Genomic DNA, 23,520 nt, shown 5'->3' with positions numbered 1-23,520 from the left:
ATGGTAAAATGCTTCCACATTATGTAAAATCAGGATTTGGTTACTGTGCAGGTTTTTCTACACACATGTGACACAAAATTTTCCAGCAGAAACATGATTCAAAATGCTGCAAGATCTTTCATAGCAGTCCTGTGGAAAAACATCGCTTGAATAGGCTATATCAACGTCTTTGTTTATGTTAAGTTATGTCGGTTTCAATCAGAAACGTTCAATTTAAACCATTTCAAGTTACAGCAGTTATATTTATATTGCACACGCTTAGCAAAAAATGCTCTGTTAGCAAGCAAACACATGTGAACATTCCTTCTGCAAAACAATACTTTTCAAGTTAAAAGATGAGAGATTTTGTCACGGCCTATATTTGCATGAAGCATTGTAAAGTCAACATTTTAATCAGTGTTTTCTTAGCTTCTAACTGACATAGTTAGCATGTGTCAACGCTATCGTCTCAAGCTAGCATAGCAAGTTTTAGCATGACTTCTATTATGGGGTCAGTTGCAACATTTGACTTTGTCTATTCAAGCATAAATTAAAATTAGGCCTAGCCTACGTATATTATCATACAAATGTTACAGTGTGGGTGGGTAGCTGACAGATGTGGGTTTAACACAAATCTTGGCCTACCAATACAAACACTCTCTGAGAAACTGAAGGAATCCACGTTTCCAGGATTTTTATGATATAATTTTAAGTAACAAAAGTCACATCATTCATTGGGATTGGGAAGTGACATATGGTTTCTCTCTCAACGCTTTGCTTTTCATTCATTTATAGTTTTAATTTGTAATTTTTCCCCCTGACATTAATTTTTTATATATTTTGTGTATTTTTGAGGCTTCAAATTGCAGATGAGCAAACACTCTGAAAAATCTTCTAGATGCGAACGCACATCTCTGCGATGTATGTGTGCTGTCAGATGTTGGATGCATAAAAAACAAAAACAACACCTGTACACGCTTAAAACTAGAGCTCCTAAAATGGGTTTTCGCAGTGATGCCATGCACTCAAGAACCTTTTCATGTTCTACAAAGAACCTTTAAATGAACAGTCCTTAAAGTAATTTTCTTATTGTGAAGAACATTTTAGGCTACTAATCTAAAGAACCTTTTGTGGAATTGAAATGTTGTTAGAATTCTTCATGGAACCATCAATGCCAATGAACCTTTATTTTAAGAGAAGTGGCCGGATTCATGCTTTTGAATCTTTAAATCTCTAAATCGGTTGATCGATTTCTTAAAACTAAAGCTGCTTGATCGTAGAGGATAAATGGAGGATCTTTTTGCAAATGCGGGCAGCCTGTTTGAATGATTCATTCACGAATCGGAATGATCGGTCCTCGGGTTCAACTCGTGGATTAAAAGATCCGGTCGTAGAGGTAAACAACTTTCTGGTCAAGTTTATTAGTAAAATTTCGCGGTTCGTTCTGTTGCTCACACGGTGTTGTCGTATTACTTGAGAAGACTTGGAATAGCACATGCAGTCATATACGGATTGTCTTTATCATACTTTTGCGTCCAGCGTCCTTTCCAAGCCTCAATACTGGAGGTCAGGTCATAATTGCATGGAAGGGACAGTAGAATTCGACTTTTGTGTTCTACAGAAGAGAGTTAAGCGCCTGATATGACAGAGGGTGAGTAAATTATATATTTTTCATTTTTGGTTGAACATCGCTTTCATTCAGAAACTATTCAGTGCAAGAGTGAGTGAACTGATTCAAATCATTTTGCCTAACCACTTTCTGAATCACAAGAGTGATTACATCACGAATCTACAGAGAACAATGGACGCACACCTTGAGAATGTTGAAATACTGTCAGTCAAATGTAGAGCGTTAAATGTACTGGTTTAATTGGTATTGGTAACTTAGCCACTGAACAACACCACCCCTTTCTTCATCATAGGCTACTACATTTTCAAACGATCAAAATGACTCACCTCACGTTCAGAGGCCGTTTTTGATTGGCTACTTTGTTTTACAGACACTGGGTGTAATAAAGATATAGTGTTTGTGTGGAATAAAACATCAATTACAACATCTTTGAGAGTTTTGTTTAATGGTTTAAGAAAGCAAAAGAAGTAAAAAGTAAAATATATGAGTATTCAGACAGAAAGGTCATGGTTTAAAGTAGGCTATATGTGGAATTTGTGCAAAAAAAAAAAAGTCACAGCAGGTTTGAATGTATAACGTAGCAAAAAAACTTCGTCTTGACAGGTATTTTTACTATTACAAATGTAAAGTTTAAAAGCACTAAACAAGTGTAGGATGCAGCTAACAATATTTCACTAGTTTCAAAAGAAAGACTAGACTTTATCATTATTATCACTATGCACGGCAGTTAACCTACATCTATATTAACTATTAAAATATGCTTCGAAAATAGTTTTTATTTTAAATTGAATTAACTAACCATGAATCACTTCATGGTTTCTTGACGCAGAGAAAGTTGAGTCTCTGCTCACAGTCTGCAGGTTTCCAAACCTTGCTCTTTACATTATAAACTCCACAGCGCTGATCCATGGCAGGACACTGGAGCTCTCCATCCGCAGACCAGACCTTATAGCTCAGATCTTCTCCGTTTACCCAGAACCAGTGACCGGCGATAAAGCGCAGACCAATCCAAATATCATCTGTCAGGGCTGGTGTGCTCTTATCTTCTGCCTCTTTCATAATCACATCTGAGCTTAAACCGGCAAAATCAATGTAGTTTTGTCTGCAGTATTCCAGAGCCTCTTCCCACGTGTTTTCCTGCGGCACCAGGATCAGCTCAAAGACCTCCATACAATAAAATGGTAAAGACAAAGTGCAAGCAGCATCATGAACTTTAGAAGAGGGCTTTTTGACTGAGCCACATTCTTCAGAGTAAAACGTATTTGGTTGGCCTTTGTCCCACATGACACCAGTTGCATCCTCACCTCCAGTCCATCTCCACAGATCTGGGTCGTTGGCATCTCTCTGAAGTCCAATCCAGAAAAAATCACCAGTGACCTGTGAATTATCAGAGAGTGGTCGCAGTTCTTCATTGCTAACGGTGGACAGGTCTTCATGGTAAGTTTTGCAGTATTGCTGTGCATCTGACCACTGCTTAATCTCATCCACATAATAATGTTTTCTGTAGAGGCTGGTGTTCAGTCCAAAGAGACTCAAAAACACAAACACAGTGACTGTAGCCTTCATTGCCATATTGTCAATATATCCAGTGTTTTACCATCAGCAGAAATGCCCAAAGTGACGATTGCAAGTCTGTATTTATGAAGATTTCTTACTTATAGACCAGTAAGACAAGGACAGCCTTGACCAATCAAAAGTCAGGCTCTACTTTTAAGACTCCTCCTCTTGACTTGCCTTATTCCTTTGAGTTGCTTTGTATTGGACACCCAAACCCTGGAGACGGTATTTAAAAAAAATGTCTAGCTTTGAATGAAAATGAAGGGAATTGATGTGAAATAACGCACAAATTGTTTCACAGACAACAGTATAAGACAAATCTGATAGATACCATTCTCACAAACACAAATTTAGGAGCAAAATTAAGTATAATTTATATGTGTGGAGAATGTGGAAATTACATTTCCAAAGTAACATATTGAACTAATGTAGAACTGTCTTTGTAAGCATTTCAGGTCTAGTTTAGTTTCTCATCCTGTTGCATTCATTTGTTTTTGCAGACTGTTTATCTGATGGCTCACTGTAGTCCCAGATCTTGACAATATAATAGTCAATGTGCTTAAAATGTTGATAGAGGCATGCTGTGTCTTTATGTTTTTAAAGAGACTGTGGATGTGGTGGCTCGTCATCATGATTTACCTCACTTTTTTTTTCCCAAGTAAGAAACGGTTAAGGAGCGCTTAAATGCGGAGACAACATGTTTGTTTGTCCCCATTTAGGATTTTGTTTTTGATTTAAAAAAATACCGACTCACCGTTTGTGTAATGTTTCAAGTACACTTTAAAAGACGGTCGTACTTGAATTGAAAATGTTTTTTTTTTTTTTATGACCTGCGATGCAAATCAGAGGATGCAAATAAATATTGTTTAACTTTCAAACTAACTGAAAGAAACAAATTCAGATTGACCTCAGAAACAGGTAAAAGGCATTCAAATGAGAAAATAAGGGATTGAATATCCAATATCGGCCAATGCTAATAAATAAAAAATCTCTGTTATCAGCCAATAACCATTACAATAAATTGTGCATGAATCGCAAATATGAAAATCTCAGTCAAATGCTGCTAGATATGAATTACCAGTACTTTTTAAAATACTATTATAGTATTATAGTAATATTTTGAATGAGCTTTTCTAGCTATATTTCTTTTCTTTGTCATTTTTATATTTGGAAATATTTGTATATAGCTTTAATGTAGTTTTTATTTATTTGATTATTGTATTTATTTTTATCATTTGGGTAATTTTATTACAGCTTTATTTGAGTTAATGAAAAAAATAGCACTTTTAGTTTTAGTTAAAGGTACACTATGCAACTTTTTTGTGTGAAAAATTAATACAATATAAATCAATACTATGGGATCAATCCTTCTTCCAAAATGTGTTCTTGTCTTATCCTTATTCACTATGGTAAGCCTATTACAAGTGTTTATATTTTAGACCTGATGGGATGTTTTTTTTGTGAAAATTGCATACATGCGTCACTCATCCATGCGTGTCTCGTCATATCGTTGAGAGACCATAAATAGAGAGAAGTTGCTCCGGCTACTTTTACGTGCGTCTGGTGTGGGACTGGCAGAGGTTATTTCACAACGAGTGAGAAAGGTTGAAATTAAGATAAGTAATATATTTTGCTTCATGGTATCCTGACACAGACAAAAGTTGAGAGCCGTGTTTTTTCTATTCAAACGCAGGACACTGGAGCTCTGCATCCACAGACCAGACCTTATATCCAAGACCTTCTCCATTGACCCAGAGCCAGTGACCAGCGATAAAGCGCAGACCAATCCAAACATCATCTGTCAGTGCTGGTGTGTGCTCTTATCTTTCTCCTCTGAGGTTAGTGTGACCAGATCAGTGTATCAGTGTGTCTGCAGTCTTACAGGACCTCTTTAAATGGGTTTTCCTTCTCCACCAAGATCAATATTTTTAACCTCCATACCATGGAATGGTGTAGTAGACCAAGAGCAATCTGCATAGTGTCACTTTCACTTTCACTTTCACAGCTGCATGTAGTTGATGTTTTCTATAAATTAAATGTCCAATTGCTGAAGAATGTAAAATCAGAAAAACTAAGTTTGCCTTTAAATGTGTTGAGAATGTCCTGAAAGTACAGGATCTGTTGTAACATTGTCTCTAATTTTTAGTGCACTTTAGAAATCTCCTCTACAGTCCTTTCAGTTTTTCATTCTGTTGGATTAGTTTTTATTTTAACAGATCATTTTGATCAACTATTTATCTTTTTTATTGCTGAACTGGGAGTGGGGTGGCTTGGCATTGTGTTTTAGCTAGTTTATCACACACAAGAAAATACAATATATGGTGGTTTATATCCACGTCTTGTGAATCTGCTTTTCTGTGAAAAACATTCACTCATTTACAGGGTTTGACACTACATGTACGTGAAAATTAAAATCATGAGATAACAAGGTTAAATAATTCGAAGGAGAATGCAAATCAGATGATGCAAATAAATATTGTTAACATTCAAACTAACTAAAGGACAAAATAAATACGCAAATTCAGTTTGACTTCCCAAAACAGGCAAAAAGCTTCTGCATATGCAGAAAAGGGATTTGTTTATTCTAAATATGACATTGAGAATGTGAGAAAACTCTCTAGAAATATTATCAGAGCTCAGTGTAGTTCTTTCAGTGTAGTTACACAGTGTTAGTTCTTTCAAACATCATATCTACACTGACAGAATGCTTTAAACTTACTTTATTTGACATTCTTGAGCTATACTGACAGCTTACAGTGTTAACAGAATGACTATTGCTCCTAATGAACCAGTAGAGGGCATCCATCAATCATGGGTAAACATCTCATATAATATAAGAAAATACTTTGCGATCTATGTGTGTGTGTGTGTGTGTGTGTGTGTGTGTACAAATACACTGCCTGGCAAAAAAAAGAAGAAAAAAAAGTCACAGTTTGGAATTTAATAGACAAATACTTAAGAGTCTATGACTGGATCGTTATTGCAGTGATTTATGTTTCTAGCATGTTATATGTTTGGCAACAGTTCTTCTAACTCTAACTGATGGAGTGTGTAGCTTTTCATTTCTTAAACAACCATGTTGGAAGACTCATCATGGCCGTATTCCAGAATGAAAATGTAAAAAAAAAAAGGCTCAAATTCACACATGTGAATCGTCTCCTCTGTGTCCAGACCTTAAACTCATTGAAAGTCATTGGGATGTTCTGGAGGAGACTTTACAGAGTGCTGGACTCTTGCATTGTCAATACAAGATATTGGCTGGGCACTGTGTGTGTATAGCATATATATATATATACAAACTTTTAGGCTACAACGGCATCTGAACTGGTATTTAGATAAAACAGTTTGCCAAAAATTATCCAAAACATACATGTTTGAAACGACTTGAGGGTGAGTAAATGTAAATAAACAGAATCTTTATTTTTGGGCAAACTATCCCCAAAATATGCAATTATTACTTTTTTTAGTTAAATTATACTCTAAAGAAACTAAAACTGCCAGAAGGTGGCGGTAAATGTCTAAACGAGTAAGTTGAGTCATTCATTCATTCAAACTGCGGAATCATTCAGGAATTAAAGGGATAGTTCACCCACAGAATGAAAATTCTGTCATTATTTGCACCCTCATGTCGTTTCAAAACCATAAGACTTTTGTTCATCTTCGGAACACAAATGAAGATATTTTCAATAAAATCTGAGCAGAATTTTTAATTAATTAAATTAACGTGTTAAATCAACAGCTCTAATATATTTATAGCTACTCTATTAAAAAACGTCTTTCTTGGAGCATTTATCATCATCAAAGTCAATATTATTATTTTTATTCAAAGTAAAATGAATACATACATTGTTTTGTCATGTTCTAATTATTATTCTTTCATAATTAGCGTAATCTTTACTACTTTCGGGAAAATTATTTTATGCTGTAGCAAAGTTCATTATAATTATTTTGGATTTTCATTTCCCTCTCAATACTTATGCTATATGCTTATTTAAAGAAAGAAAATGCCTTTACACAATTGTGTAGTGACGCAGTTAACCTCCTAACATTCTGTTAACCCCCTAACCGTCAACAAAGACACAATATATATGTACTTGCGTCTAAGGGAACAAAACAAATGTTCTCTCCTGACAGTTTTGGGGGTTCTAAACCTTCCCGTCTCTAAAGCTCTGATTCATGGCTGGGCACTGAAGCTCCCCCTCCACAGACCAGGCCTTGCATCCAACATCACCTCCATTTACCCAGAACCAATGAGCAATCAGAAAGCATAGGCCAGTCTAAATGTTAACTGTCTGGGCTTCTGTAGCCATATTCACAGCCAGTTCCATAATTGTACTTGCGCTTAGACTAACCGGGCCAGTGTTGTGCTGTGTGCTGTAGTCCAGAGCCTCTTCACGTGTCTTGTTCTCCAGGATCAGCTCCAAGTCCAGCATACAATAAATGGTTAATTTTTCATTGCAATCAAAATCATGTAGTTTGACAGTGGATTTTTTTTTATATCGCCACATTCTTCACCCGTCGTAGTTCCTTGTTTAACATCCCATTGGTTAATTGTTGCTGGTGCACCATCAGACCACTTCCACTGTGAGTTTTCTCTGAAGCCCACAGTAGAATAAGTCCTCTTTGAATTCTGAGTTTTGACTGAAGGTTTGTATGTCTTCACTCCTGAGATAAGACTCCATGAGATAATAAACAACTGCTTACATTAATGCAACCATTCTTGGCTTAGTTTCACCAAGATATTTGCTTGGTACAGAGAGATTCAGGAGCTGTGTGAACTTTTAGCTAGTTCTAGACTGACTTCATTATAGATGAGAGAAACACTAGGAACAACCAAATTAAGACAGTTTTGAAAACCTGTTTAGATGACGAGCTACTCATAACATTTACCACAAAGCACAACGCATGATGATATACATGGCAGTCAAAACCATAGGCAGAGATTAAAGTTGATTCAGCCACTTATTCTTAATTTTTCACTGACACACCAGAGCCTGCGCCCGTACCCGGTACGTACGTTTTGACAGCTAGTGTAGTGATATCAAAGAACCATAGCAATGGTACAGCCCAATGGGGAGTGAGGGTTTGAAAATCTTTTTTCATTAGATTATTTCCTGAATTGTTGGTATGTGATGGTAATACTGCATTTAAATACATACAATTTTGGATAGGCTAACATTATATTTTATTAAAAAAAATTCTGTACCCCCCCCCCCCCAATCTATTATTTTCATCCCTTTTGGGAGGGTCTCATCTAGGGGGGTCGGACCCCCCCCCCCAATACCCCCCGTAATTCGAACTATGACCTTGCCTGAGAGCCAAATCACCTTCAAGTGTAAACTAATCGAGCCAATGCACATTGGCGCGCATGATTTCGAGTTTACCAGTGAGTGAAGACTACGAATGTCTGGGGGTCTGGTTAGCATCCAGTTTAGGGGCATCCAGTTCACCTTTGTGCTGAAAGCGTCAAAGCGTCTCGATTGCCCCCAGGTGGCTGGATGCAGTATAGGTCATAAACCATGTCACGTAATGAACGTTAGACAAACTAAACAATCAAATTACACTTCAAATATTTTTTTTTTCCAAAGAAAGTTTCAAAACTGTGCCAACTGACTGTTTTTGGGATCTTCAGGGGGAGATTGGAGCTTAAACTTTAATTTCTACATTTCCATAACTGTTTATTTAACACCTACATAAACTGTACTAACAGATTCTGTGTGGGAGTGTGGGCGGAGGCTTGATATCGCAGCTCCACTTCGCGCTCACTACTGCGCAGACTCGAGACTCAAGATGTCAGCGCCACATTGGGACACTGGTGGCTTCAATTACTACAATGGAAGAGAGTGATTTTACAATTTTACAGTCTATGGTCGGAACGGACTCGCTGACAGATATATGTAGAGCTGCGGGCTGGGCTACACCCAACACGTTTGTCAGATTTTATAGTCTTTGTGTATAGCCAGTGTCCTTCGGTGTACTCGCCCCAAGTGGCCAGTGAATGCCGACGACCCGCTCGGTGTCTCGCTTGCTGTGCCATTCCCATCCTAGGACCAGAGATGTGTGCTTATCTTGCTCCTCAGTTGAGTTCCCCAGCTGGCGAACCCTGTTGAGTTCCTCCACCACCCTCGGCAGTCAGACGTGGAGGAGTGTCTGACACCAGGCCTAACACTCGTAAGTACTCCCAATGGTTAACCCCTGTGCTAGGCTTGGTGTCCATATGTTGTGATCCCCCCTATGTTGATCCCATATGTGTATTCTTCATGGAGTCATCGAATCCATGTCTTTCACTTGGCAGAGTCAGTTTTGCCGTCCCTATTGGTGTTGACTTCCCCCCTAACTAGGCCGGAGCTAGTGCCCTAATGGCCAGTCCGTACGTATAATTTCCACATGATACCTCCCTACTGGCAGGATGTGGATTCCGTAGCATCCCTTTCCACGCTTTCCCAGTTTTATCCAATAATCTCACTGCATGGGTCATGCGGAACAGCAGTGATTCTCGGCTTAAAGCCCTGTCCCATCTTCCGCCCCAGTAGGTGCGGGAGGATCCGGTGGCTAATGTGGATTGCTGGAAGGGGCAGCAATAGTGGCGGGATCCCAATTGGTAGGGTAGGTTTGGTATGGTAGGGATCCCAATTTGTCAGATCATGTCTGACGTAACGTCGAACGTGACTGACTGATAGGGACCGTCTCGTTATGTATGTAACGTTACATCCCGTCGCCACAATTGCTGTACCACCGCTGAGCGGCCGGGTCTCCGGCTCGGCTCCTCAGCAAAAAGCTGAATGTGAGTTGAATCTGCTTTGGTATATATACCCGCACTGCAGGGCTGATGCAAATCTTGCACGCCAATGTGCATTGGCTCGTTTAGGAGATTGGGCTCTCAAGCAAGATCCCCAATTAGTCAGATCACGTCTGACATAACGTCTCCTTTCCCTCCTTCAGGGCACAAGGGTTACATACGTAACCGAGACGTTTACTCTGAAGTACTCCTGTGCATCTTTCCAATTCATTTTATCTTTCACATAAAGGTGTTTTCTATAACTGGAGTTCAGTCCAAAGAGACTCAAAAGAGTAAAAGCACCGTAACAAAAGTCTCCATATCCATAGCTGATCTCCCACTGCAGCCTCAGCAGTAATGTCCTAACAGATGATAGGAATGGTACTTCACCTTAACAGTGCAGAGCAATGAAAGTTTTGTCTAAAATTTGTTTATACCAACAAAGGAAAAAGGCGGTACCCCCAAACAAATTTAGAAAAAAAAAAAAGTAAACTTCCTCAAAAACATTATAGACCAAAAGTACTGTTGCGAACTACTTTTACTTGTTATAAGACAAGGCAGAACAGAAACGGGACATTGAAGCATTACAGCAGTAAACACAAAACAGATTATTTAAAAACCAATAGGAGATAAATGTGAGAGAAACTAATAACATATACGGCATAAAGTGCAATAAATTACTTGATTACTTTTTTTTTTAAATCCATAGTTCTGTCATGAAACTAGATGGTGGAGGCTGATAGGTTCTTGTAAGTCTATCAGCTTGTAATCACATCATTCTCAATAGGGCATTGGTTCCTGCTGCATCTGCAGCCAATGAGCTCGCTGATCAATCTTCAAATAGGCTACTTGTTCAGCGTTTGCCATAGCAGTACTGGCATGGAGTACTTTCCATAAGATCATCTCTCAATGCAAATCAAACCAGCTATAACTGAAATAAAACCATGCCAATCTCTAGGTATGGTGAAGGCTATGTGATGATGTGGGGCTATTTTAATTCCAAAGGCCAAGGGAACTTTATCAGGATGCATAGTATCCTGGATCCATGAAGTAACTGCACTGTATATGTGTATTTAAGAAAGTTTTTGTTAACACTTTATTTTACAGTGTCGTTGTTGCACGTTACATTTAGTTACTATAGTAATAACAGCAAATTATGCAACTAATCCTAACCCTATAGTAAGTACATGTAATTAATATTACTCAGTACTTATATTACTGCAGTGTAACAAAAACACCTTAAAACAAAGAAGAATAAGGTTAATTGTAATTACCATTTTTATTCATTTAGTCAGTTCCAAACCTTCTCTTGCTTTATCCAAAACTCCATAATGTTGATTCATGGCAGGGCACAGGAGCTCTCCTTCCTCAGACCAGACCTTATATCCAGCCAGGGCCGTTTCTAGGCATAGGCAAACTAGGCGGTCGCCTAGGGCGCAAACAGCTGGGGGGCGCCAGTGAGAGCCCTCACCACACCAAGAGATTTTTTTTCTCACCCAGGCGAGTGGAAGAAAATCCTTTTTTTTTTTTACATTTCCGATAATGGATAGTATATTTGCACTAAGTTCCTGTCTTTTTGGCAAAAAGACGCCCACTGCTTAATATCTACAGTGGCATAGGTCGTAAGGCGTGAGGTGCTTGAAAGTAGCTTTTGATGCGTTCGACCCGAGTTCGAATCCGCCTTTTGCCTAACTCGCTCTTCTCCCTTTTCCCAAGACATGAGATGTAAAATTTATAGCCTAGCATAAAGGTCTCTAGCGTTACATTTTGTTAACAAACTAAAATCGAAATCGTGATATGGCTTCGTGCCTTTATAAAACAGCACAAGACTTTAATTAAGTAGCCTATATAGGCATTCTGTTTGTGCTGCGTGATTTAAAGAAAAGTGCGCACTTTGCTCATGCGATCAGGTGTTTTTCTCCAAAATAAAAGCTCAAGGTTTTATTTCTTGCAACTTGCAAGTGAAAAAATTAGGACAGAAGTATTGTAATTTTCCTATACTATAGTAGGCAATAATGTAAAATATACTTACTGTATATAATTTATACTGTACATATTATTGGCTATATGGATTTTACGTCATAAGAATACTTAAAAATCTTAAAAGTGATAATGTAATGTAGATTGAGACTCTATATCATAACTAAAATGTTTGAGCCCTTTAGTGTCCAGGTACAAGTCAATGTTTTTTCTTTGTTCAATGTGCACAGTTCATGGGTTGAAGCTCTTAATTTTTAGCTCTCAAAGTGCACCAGATTGATGCATTAATTTAACCTTAAAATGTACAAAATTTTCTAGCGGGGGAGCATGCCCCCGAAACCCCCTAGAGGGACAGGGGTCCACCCAACATATTTTCACAAAATCCTATGGGAGAGAACGATCATTTATTAATTAATTTATTAACTACTCCAGCATAGTGCAACAACAAAGTCCTTTTAAGTGAGTAAAACTGTTAATGTAAAATTACAATATATAATTTTTATATATAATATATAATTATATATAATAATGGGGGGGGGGGGGGGGGTGCTCAATAGGAATCTTGCCTAGGGTGCCAAAAAGGCTAGAAACGGCCCTGTATCCAGCTGTAAAGTGTTCAAGAAGACTCAAAATGAGGAATATGCGAATATGGGTCCATTTCAATTGGGAATGCAGAAATACCCCAAATGAAGATTTGGATATTGTTGCTCCACATTTATTTGAGGAGAATGTTGACTTTTCACCAAACCTCTCAGATTTATAAAAACAGACCAATAAAAACAGCTTGAAGACTCGGAATATAGTGCATGTGTTTTATTGAAGAAAGTTATGATGCTTTTATGCAGCAAAAAAAAAAAAAAAAAGGCCTACATTTTGGAGCAGTGTAACCATCCTTCTAAATTTCTCCTTTTCAGTTTAACAGAAGAAAGAAAGTCAGATGTGTTTGGATCGATCGTTGCCTTTTTCTCAACATAAATGTCTTTTACCAAGCATGTTGATAGTCTTTTTGTAGATTTGCCTTATTTACCCAATTGTGTGAGCCCTTAAGATTCTCCACATTTAAATATTAGCCTACAGATGATAGTAAAATCTAAACAAAACGATTTAACAGGCAAATCAGATTGGACTGAAGGTTGCACCTGAGATACAAATTCATGACGCATACTGAATAATACATCATCTGCTTTCTTCATTATTAATTGCAATGTAAATTATTACAATTTGTAAATGATAACACTAGTAAATAGAACTTTAAAAATCTATTTTAACAAAAAAATCACAAATACTGAAATTAAAAATATCATTAGAAGTGTCGATATATTGCAAGAAAAAAAAAAAACCTTGGCTATTGATTGATTATGGCTTGTATGAAACAAACATAAAGGCAAGCACACGTTCCCTCTGTAGTGTGTGTGTGTTGGGAAAATCAACAGTAGATCTGCCCTCTTGACGTCAGAGGGGGGAGTACTGTGATCAGAACTTCCTCACACTTTTGATTTCGCCCTAATGCTTTATTTTATCTCTTCACTACGGAAGCTTGGGAAGGAATGAGGTAAATATCAGCATCGTTATATCGACTTGTATTGTTGACATCATTCAGTTGTTAATGTCGGTCATCAGCGCGCAGCCTCACCCAAAACATATGTCCAATTTGCATATAGTCTACATAAAATATCAGACCGGACTTAGTTGTTGTTGCAAGGATGCAGCATAGCAAAAATAAAATGGTAGCTTTGTAGGCTATTTAACCACTATAATAAATAATAATAAAGAAATAAAACAAAATGTCAGATTCTGAAAGCTTCTTGGGGGCGTTGAGCCGAAACGGAGCTGAATGGAACTCAACGCACGGGACGCGTTCTAAATATTCTGTTTACGTATAAGCTATAGGCTATAACATCGTTTCACATTAGATTACCAAATTATATTACGTTAGTTCACTCACGAACAACTCTCGCGATCACCTGAGGTGAGGACGTAATAACAACAGCGCATCGCTTAAGAGCTTTGCATTGGGATCGGAATCGGAATCACATTGACACGTCCTGAAATGATCACTTTATTATGGTTTATTTACAAATATCATAAAATAGAAGGCCCTTCCTAAGATAAAAAGTTGCGTCAGATGAACCTCAATTATGCATAGAAATGACTGAATGATTTGCAGACTAGTAAGAGGGCTATTAATAATGTTCTACTTGAGAAAACTCTGCATAAGCAAATGCATAGTTTTTAAATGACTTTTTCATTTGCTGTATAAGTGTATTACTTAATTGTGATCTTTTGCAGGTTTAGCCTCAGTCTCACATATCTCTTTTCATACAACTTGCTTCAGTTCTGTGGACACACATGGATTTTCGCGAATATGACAGCCAGATTTCTCTCTTTTGGGGAAGGTAAGCAACAGTTTTGAGCTAGCATTTGAAATGTGTGCTCATGTAAATAATCTGGTGTGTTAAACAAACACTCAGTTTGTTTAGCTTTTCCCAAATGTGCACAGTTGTTGTTAGAGAAAGTGGTTGTTAAGAGTTGTGTAACAACCAAAGCAGAACACTTACGAAAAGGTTCTTGATTTCCGCCCAAATCAGTGCTAAACATATCACTTTACAAGCTGGTTTTAGAGATGAGGCTTAGAGTGTTAGTTCACCCAAAAATGAAATTTCTGTCATTAATTAATATGATGAACAGATTTAATTTTGGCCTTTATTCACAAAAAAAACAAAAACATAAAACTCACACATCAGTTGTGGTAAGCAGAAGCTCAAGCATGTTCGCTTGATGTGCGAGAACCAATGAGGTTCATTCTCTTGTTACGCAGCACGCTTGAGCTTCAGAGAGAACCAATCACGAGCTTCTGTTTATGCTTACTGATCAATGTTTAAATGTAAATAAAAGCCTAAATTAAATCTGTCCATCGTATAAAGCGATCGAGTCTCTTCAGAAAATTTGTAGTAAACCGCTCAACTCATATGGATTCATTTTACGATATCTTTATGAACTTTTTGAAGCGTCAAAGTGGTAGTTGCGTAGCTGTCAATGGAGGGACAGAAATCTCTCAGATTTCAGCAAAAATATCTTCATTTGTGTTCTGAAGATGAACAAAAGTCTTATGGGTTTGGAGGGACATGAAGGTGAGTCATTGATGAAAGAATTGTTATTTTTGGATGAGCTATCCCTTTTAACCTAGTCTCAGACTAAAATGCATGCTTGCGCTGTTTTAACTAAAAGCAACTTGCACTGATATATCTTCAATTAGTAGTCAGAGCCATTGTTCTGTCTCAAGATGCACACCTGTAATGTTTTTTTTCTAAGTCACATTTATAAAAGCAACTCAAATGTCCTAATTGAACTAAAGTCTAATCCTGGCTTAATCTAAGCCCTGTCTGTGAAACCAGGCCTGCATTTTTAATAGACATATTCTACTGAAAATACTTAGAATTTGTCTACTTACTTACATTAACATGAACTGTTCTTAATGATTGCTGTTTTATTGCATTAAATAATCACACCGCTCTTCTGATATCCTGTGTTGTGTTCTTAGATGCCCAGGCCGGCACCTTCTATTTTGTTGGTGTTACGATGGGCATTTGTCAGCTTCTGTCTTTGTTAGAACTGTTTCACATAGCAGATGGTTTTGAGGAGTGCAGACTTTTCCCTCGCTTTATGCAGGTATAATATAAAGACCATACTCCTAGCACTAATGTACAAGCCTTGTACTTACCATTTCAAGTTATAATACGTTATTATTCATGTACTGTTATTGTAAAGTGTTACCAAAAGAGCTAATTTGCACATGTATTTTCTCTTTCTCACACTTTTTAAAATCTAGTTCCTGTTTTTTGTGATATTATGAAATGTATCTCCCAAACTGTTGCCACAAATCAGTATTTAAGGAAGTTGAAAAAAAAATGTGTGTCTTTTTCAGAGCTATAGGTTTATATGATTTTAATCTGCTTGATTTGTATATGTACATGTATTCTTTAAAGCTGTTTTCCATTTACAGGTAATGGAGAGAAATGTCCTTCTGTTTCTCCTCATCAGTCTGGAAGAGTTTCAGAGTAAACCAATCGTGTGTGTACAGTTTTATCTGTGGAATATACTGGGCCTTCTAAGGTTTGTGTCTTTTATGTTTGCATCCAGGCTTCAATGAATAATAGTGATATGAATAATGAATAATCCCGTCTGAATGCGAATGTCTGTGATTACTATGGAAGTTTGTTTTTTGTTTGTGACTTTTTATCTCATAATTCTGACTTATTTCCTCAAAATTGCAATTTTTTCCCCAATGTTGCGTGATGTAAACTCGCGATTGCGTGTTATAATCTAGTCCAATTTTGAGGAAAAAAAGACTGACTCGCAACTCTGACTTTATAACACACAATTGCGACTTTATATCACACAGTTCTGAGAAAATAAGTCACAATTCTGAATTTAAGCAGAATTGCGACACATAAACTATTATAACTAATATTGTATTATACTAATGCTTCTCCGTGTTTTTTTTTTTTTTCATGCTTTCATTTCATTTATTTCATTATTGATGGCATTTGACGAAAAATTTTAATGATAAAATTATAGAGCCCAATCACAGAAACTGATAATATATTTTAACATCAGTGTCAGGTAAGAAACTTGTCTAGATGACTCTGCTCACTTTTGTGGGTTTATTATTATAAACAGCCACTTCTATAAATGTCTCGTATGTGATGCAGATGAGCTTCTGTAACGTCCACTTCTAGAAAACACAGAGATGTTACTCCCATCCAGATCGGTACATGAAATCACAGATGTTGAGTGATAAGAATTGTAACTCAAATGCCAATTAGAAAATTAATGTAGTCTTAACTAGATGCTAAACGTGGTAATTCTGTTGGTCATATTTTGGTTTGTTTGTCCCACAGGTATCCACATGAGTTATTCTGCCTAACAGGCACACCGTATCTGAAAATGCTTTGGGTGCATCAAACGCTGTCAGTTCCAGTGTACTTGCTGTCTGCTGTCACAGAAGGTACAATATGATTACAATTACAATAATATTATTTAAGATACTGTGGCAATTTGGGGGAAAAAAATCACATGGAATCAGATAGCTTTGGAAGTATATATATATTTATACAATTGATTATTTTCAATAATTATTTTCAAAAATCCTTTGTTAAGGGCATTAGGACTGCGTATGTTTTCCCCTGGTTGGGAGACACTATAGATGAATAGTAATAACAGCAACAATATTTCTATGAAATATAAGATAGTCAATGCTTTATTATTATAAAAAAAAGAAAAAAAAATATATATACACTCACCTAAAGGATTATTAGGAACACCTGTTCAATTTCTCATTAATGCAATTATCTAATCAACCAATCAAATGGCAGTTGCTTCAATGCATTTAGGGGTGTGGTCCTGGCCAAGACAATCTCCTGAACTCCAAACTGAATGTCAGAATGGGAAAGAAAGGTGATTTAAGCAATTTTGAGCGTGGCATGGTTGTTGGTGTTGCCGGTCTGAGTATTTCACAATCTGCTCAGTTACTGGGATTTTCACGCACAACCATTTCTAGGGTTTACAAAGAATGGTGTGAAAAGGGAAAAACATCCAGTATGCGGCAGTCCTGTGGGCGAAAATGCCTTGTTGATGCTAGAGGTCAGAGGAGAATGGGCCGACTGATTCAAGCTGATAGAAGAGCAACTTTGACTGAAATAACCACTCGTTACAACCGAGGTATGCAGCAAAGCATTTGTGAAGCCACAACACGCACAACCTTGAGGCGGATGGGCTACAACAGCAGAAGACCCCACCGGGTACCACTCATCTCCACTACAAATAGGAAAAAGAGGCTACAATTTGCACGAGCTCACCAAAATTGGACAGCTGAAGACTGGAAAAATGTTGCCTGGTCTGATGAGTCTTGATTTCTGTTGAGACATTCAGATGGTAGAGTCAGAATTTGGCGTAAACAGAATGAGAACATGGATCCATCATGCCTTGTTACCACTGTGCAGGCTGGTGGTGGTGGTGTAATGGTGTGGGGGATGTTTTCTTGGCACACTTTAGGCCCCTTAGTGCCAATTGGGCATCGTTTAAATGCCACGACCTACCTGAGCATTGTTTCTGACCATGTCCATCCCTTTATGACCACCATGTACCCATCCTCTGATGGCTACTTCCAGCAGGATAATGCACCATGTCACAAAGCTCGAATCATTTCAAATTGGTTTCTTGAACATGACAATGAGTTCACTGTACTAAAACGGCCCCCACAGTCACCAGATCTCAACCCAATAGAGCATCTTTGGGATGTGGTGGAACGGGAGCTTCGTGCCCTGGATGTGCATCCCACAAATCTCCATCAACTGCAAGATGCTATCCTATCAATATGGGCCAACATTTCTAAAGAATTTTTTTAAAGAATTTCTAAGAACCTTGTTGAATCAATGCCACGTAGAATTAAGGCAGTTCTGAAGGCGAAAGGGGGTCAAACACAGTATTAGTATGGTGTTCCTAATAATCCTTTAGGTGAGTGTATATATATATATAAAATATTAAGTTTCTTTATGGAAGTTGAAATTTTGCTTAACTTTGCTTTGCACTGCTAATTCATACATAATGTATGTACAGTAGACATCTATAAACATCTCTGCACAAAAGAAAATTGACCACAACCAAATAAAAAAAACAAAGGAAAATGTTTCGAAAAAAACTTGACTTTTAGTGTCTTGCCATCATTTTCAACTTGAGTCCTGATGTCCTCTAGAAATACCTGATGATGAAAATTATAATATTTCTCATATCTATCTGTTTCAAACAGTATAATTTATGCTTTTTTGATACAACCAAGTTTGCTGACATTAACAACGTACAATCTGACATCGTACATCCCAAATTATTGCTCAACAGATGAGCACAGCCATGTCTGGGCCTGCACAAATCGTCTTAAGAGCTTCATTTCAAATTGGGAGCTGATCTGAGCCCTCCGGAAATGAGTGAGCACACTTGTCTTAAGCAGCGTATGTTGCTGAGAAAGGCTTTATGGGGGTTTGTCAGGAAATGTGTTGAGAAAGCCTGATCCTGCTGCAGCATGTCCAACTGTGATAAAGAGTCACGGCTCACTTCATTTAACAATACAGAAAAATTTGCCTCATTAGGGTAAAACATTTTGCACAGCTTTCAATCACTAACCACAATCTTTTTTTTTTGTCCTCTTTCTTTTATTTTAGGAATAAGCATTGTACATATGTTGCCATACTGGTCCGAGTCTGAAGGGACGGATTCAGTCCAACCTAAAGTACCTGCATCGATGTACTTTTATTCCCCATATATGCTTATGGGCTGGTTACTACTTCTTGTATTAGGTAAATACAAAACTTCTACAGTGGCCCAGAAAAGTACAATTGAGCCATGCTTAAAAATGTCTGAATTTCAATGCATATGAAACAAAAAATGTGGCATATCAAACTTCTACCAAAATATATAAATACAGACATAGTATTAAGTGATTAAAAAGTGCCACATTTTGTCATATCTCATGCAATGACATTCATAAATTTTTTTTTAATGTGGCTTAAGCATCTTAATACTTTCAGGGCGACTGTATTTTTTTTACATTTGCTCATTTTCTGTCATTTACTTCAGCTTGTAGCATGAGTGTGTCAGTGGATTGTCATCTTCTCTCTGTTTTGAAGGATCCAGTTTGACAGCACTACTCTTGCTGAAGGAAAGGGAGGAGATTCTGGACAGCTGGAATAAGAAACTGAAGAAGGACTAACCCACAGAAGAACAAGATATCAGTATTGGCTCATTCACCAAAGATAAATATTCTAACCATAGGAGTATTATGTTGGCGGGGAGTGCATTCCTAAAAATAAAGTTTTTAACTGGAAAGAAGTAAAAAAAAAAAAATTGTATTGTTTGATTCTGATATTATGTTTTTAAGCACATGCTACAGAACTGCAGGGAACATACCGTACACACAATGCCATGTTTTGATAATTAATAATCCTGTATTTGAGATAAATCATGGTACTCTAAGTACCCATTTGGCCAGCAAAACACCGGTGTCGTGTAAATGAACGGCCAAAACACATAAAAAATCTTCAGTTTTTAGTTGAAAACTGACGTGTAAACAGCTCCTTAGATATTGGCAGGTCAAAAACCTAGATTTTTAGTTAATGTTAATAATATAATGACAGATTCCGTGTCTGACCATATAAACCCACAATATAAACATTGACAACTAGCACGGCGGACAATTTTTTGGTCCAGTTCAAAGACCCAAATAATAAACAGTATTTTGGAAAAATGTGGAGCCAGCATTAAAAAGTCTGCGTCTTAAAGCGAACTAAAAAGCCTAGATACATTATCGACGGTCATACTCAACATTCAAGGTCAACATAATAGAATAATATCTTGCCTTTATATTAAAATATTTTTTTGTTCACTGATTATTACTAAAACCAGCACACAGTTTGTATAGCCTACATTGTTCTACGCCAACACCTACAAACTAAGACAAATAATGTTATTAGGCATAAAATTGAAAAAGTGTGAAATAAATTTTTTTTTTTTAATTCACTGTTACTCAAAAAAATCAATTAGGTTAATGATGCCAAAATATCTTCTAGCACGAGTCAAATTAAATTTTTGTCGATTTTTGATTCATTTATTCTAAATGTAAATTATTCAAAACATCTTATAAGTCCTTGATAGAGTCCGACCTACAGATTGAGGAGGGAATGTCACCAGATTGGTATAATAAAAGTTGCTACAGTGTCACTTACGCAGCTAGACTTGTGCTGCAACCAAAATACAAGTGAATATTAAATAAAATAATTCATACATAAATTATTATTATTTTTTTTTACAAATCAGTTTTTGAACATTTCTATGCATTGAATAAAATAAGTTACTTGAGTGCGGCTAAAAGGGATTTCTTACGCATTATCAACATTTGTCTGTAAAACTGGCTATAGTTTCAGGACAACATTGTCAATTTCATCCTGATGTTCAGCCATTACAAACAAAGCAAAGAAAGTAAATGTTTCTGAAAATGACATCCCCGTTCACAGTATCTGCTAACCTTCAAAGATTAATAGACTCTGTTGTATCCCTTCTTGACGCAGAGAAAGTTGAGTCTCTGCTCACAGTCTGCGGGTTTCCAAACCTTGTTCTTTACATCATAAACTCCACAGCGCTGATTCACGGCAGGACACTGGAGCTCTCCATCCGCAGACCAGACCTTATAGCCCAGATCTTCTCCATTTACCCAGATCCAGTTACCAACAACAAAGCGCAGACCAATCCACACGTCAGCTGTTTCGGCTGCTGTGCTGTTTATCTGCGCTTCCTCCATAATGTCTTCCGAGTTTAGTATGGCCAGGTCGATGTGGTTTTGTCTGCAGTATTCCAGAGCCTCTTCCCATGTGCTTTCCTGCTGCACCAGGATCAGCTCAAAGACCGTCATACAGTAAAATCTTAGATTTATAGAGCAGCCGACGTCATACAATTTATATGTGCGTTTATCAATAGCGCCACATTTTTCATCATCACGATTTGGTTCTCCATCAGCCCAGAATGAAATCGTCGCTTGCCCGCCTTCGGACCATATCCACTTGTCATTGTCTCTACTGTCTCTCTCAAGTCCAATCCAAAAATAATTCTCATTAATTAGAGGATTGTCAGAGAGCTTCTGTAAATCTTTACTTCTGACAGTGGACAAGTCATCGTAGTGCGCTCTGCAATGCTTCTGTGCGTCTTTCCAGGACTTTTCCTCATTCACAAAAGAGTGATGTCTGTAGACGCTGAGATTCAGCTCAAAGAGACTCAAAAAGAGTAGCACAGTTACTGAAGCCTTCATGTCTCAACAGGTGATCTCCCAGTGAAGCAGTTGGACTCTTAATAAATGTGGGATTCCACTTTTATGTCATGATGCTGCTGACTCGCCACACCTTTCACAAATTTCTGCCATGAACAGACCAATAAAAACCAGCTCTGATATCACAGTGACCTTCACTGCTTTGTGTCCTTTAGGCATTACACTAACAAATGTCTTTACTCAAAATGTGAACAACAGGCAAATCAGGTGACTCAAAGAAAGGAAATATCGATAAATGAACCTCCGGTTTCACAGACAAGGCTTAATTCTAGTCTCAGACTAAAATGTATGTTCGAGCTGTTTTAACTGAAAGCAACTTGGACTGGCATATCTTTAAATATGTCACTGCCATTGTTTTGTCTCAAGATGCACAGTAATGTTTTTTTTAATGTCTTTTAATTCTTTAATGTCCTAGTCCTTGCTTAACCATGCAGTCTGTAAAACCAGGCCTAATGTGAAGCATTGCAGGTATGTGGAAATCTGAGCAATTCTTGCCGCTCGCCATTCTCAAGTAAAGCATTTAGACGTCGACTAGTGCTCTTTAATATGTTAATGACATTAATTAGGGGACGTTTACAAGGCGGAGATCTGAAACCATTCTGCTGCGCACAATTTCAAGAGCATTTGCAATTTAGATTTCACATCTGGAAGAGAGGCGTAGACGTTTTTTTTTTTGTGGATTTATTAATTTCTCCCCAGACAGCAACACAGTGTCGGCCCAGATCCGGCCCACATCTGGTAAGCGTGGATTCCGTGTGTTGCTGTCCGGGTCTGAATCACTCGTACGCTAGGGATGGGGAAATGAAGCCTCATGAATCACTGAGGCTTTCCCTCGACTGTTCCGGGAAAAGATTCAAAGCTTCGAGAGTGTCGAGATGGAAAATAAAGCAGCCAGAAGCCTGTGTTAGAAGCTCTGGCAGATGAGGGAACCACAACACACTCCATAGTTTCAATATTATGTGTAGAAATAAAAGCGTTACATGTTTGTGTTTGATTTGTTCATTAAATAAATAAATTGTCTCTCCTCACAAACCCATCAACCAGACCTTAAATAAGATCTGGGGTTAGAGCCTTCTGACACCCAAAGTGAAACGCGCACGCGATTGGACAGAAAGTGAGGCTTCATTTGTCGTCGATCACGTGACTCTAGTAAACCAATACACACCCCGATACGGACAAATCACCTACCCTGCTTTTAAGCCTAAAGGTCCCATTCTTCGTGATCCCATGTTTCAAACTTTAGTTAGTGTGTAATGTTGTTGTTAGAGTATAAATAATATCTGTAAAATTATAAAGCTCAAAGTTCAATGCCAAGAGAGATATTTTATTTAACAGAAGTCGCCTACATCGAACGGCTCGTTTGGACTACATCCCTCTACTTCCTGCTTTAATGACGTCAGTAGAACAGTTTGACTAACCTCCGCCCACAGGAATGCTCCCTCAACTCTACCGAAATTCCTTTATGTATGTGCGCACTTCTAATAACTTACTGTGTTTACTCAGCTCTTACGGTGATTTTCTGAAGTAAAACTGACGCTTCATCTTTTGTGTGATGTACAATAAACTTGATTAAACTCATCAGTACATGTTTGATCATCATTCAGACAGCAGACTTGTAGGCTATTAATAAATAATGGATACATACAAGCAGATGACAAATACGTTATAATAACCGTAATTAAACTACTAAACCATACCTGTTTCATATCTATACAGCACTCTGAC

At 37.6% G+C, this 23,520-nt stretch overlaps 2 protein-coding genes across 15 annotated transcripts; one reads left to right on the top strand and one right to left on the bottom strand.

Moving 5' to 3' along the window:
* Positions 1 to 1,198: 1,198 nt before the first annotated feature.
* Positions 1,199 to 19,810, top strand: hacd4 (3-hydroxyacyl-CoA dehydratase 4). Of its 14 annotated transcripts, none has more exons than XM_081350351.1 (12): positions 1,262 to 1,375; positions 1,519 to 1,630; positions 2,508 to 2,640; positions 2,718 to 2,790; positions 2,933 to 3,046; positions 4,860 to 5,004; positions 14,260 to 14,320; positions 15,466 to 15,593; positions 15,928 to 16,037; positions 16,826 to 16,932; positions 19,142 to 19,276; positions 19,607 to 19,810. In XM_081350351.1, the coding sequence occupies exons 7-12, from the start codon at positions 14,290 to 14,292 to the stop codon at positions 19,687 to 19,689; spliced, it is 594 nt and encodes a 197-aa protein (XP_081206477.1). In that variant the 5' UTR covers positions 1,262 to 1,375; positions 1,519 to 1,630; positions 2,508 to 2,640; positions 2,718 to 2,790; positions 2,933 to 3,046; positions 4,860 to 5,004; positions 14,260 to 14,289; the 3' UTR covers positions 19,690 to 19,810. The 14 variants fall into 14 exon arrangements, with proteins under 14 accessions (XP_081206486.1, XP_081206477.1, XP_081206483.1 ...); XM_081350357.1 differs by having other exon boundaries at positions 14,214 to 14,320; XM_081350362.1 differs by having other exon boundaries at positions 1,294 to 1,375; positions 4,860 to 4,976; positions 14,214 to 14,320.
* A 1,199-nt stretch (positions 19,811 to 21,009) lies between these two features.
* LOC308705244 (putative C-type lectin domain family 20 member A) lies at positions 21,010 to 21,777 on the bottom strand (the record flags this gene model as incomplete). Its single annotated transcript, XM_081390152.1, has 1 exon — positions 21,010 to 21,777. The coding sequence occupies one exon, from the start codon at positions 21,775 to 21,777 to the stop codon at positions 21,010 to 21,012; it is 768 nt and encodes a 255-aa protein (XP_081246278.1).
* Between the last annotated feature and the right edge of the window lie 1,743 nt (positions 21,778 to 23,520).

This window comes from Scardinius erythrophthalmus (assembly GCF_964197995.2).
Source record: "Scardinius erythrophthalmus genome assembly, chromosome: 2".
Lineage (NCBI taxonomy): Eukaryota > Metazoa > Chordata > Actinopteri > Cypriniformes > Leuciscidae > Scardinius > Scardinius erythrophthalmus.
Note: the sequence above shows the minus strand (reverse complement) of the source record. Positions and strands in the feature narration are given on the sequence as shown.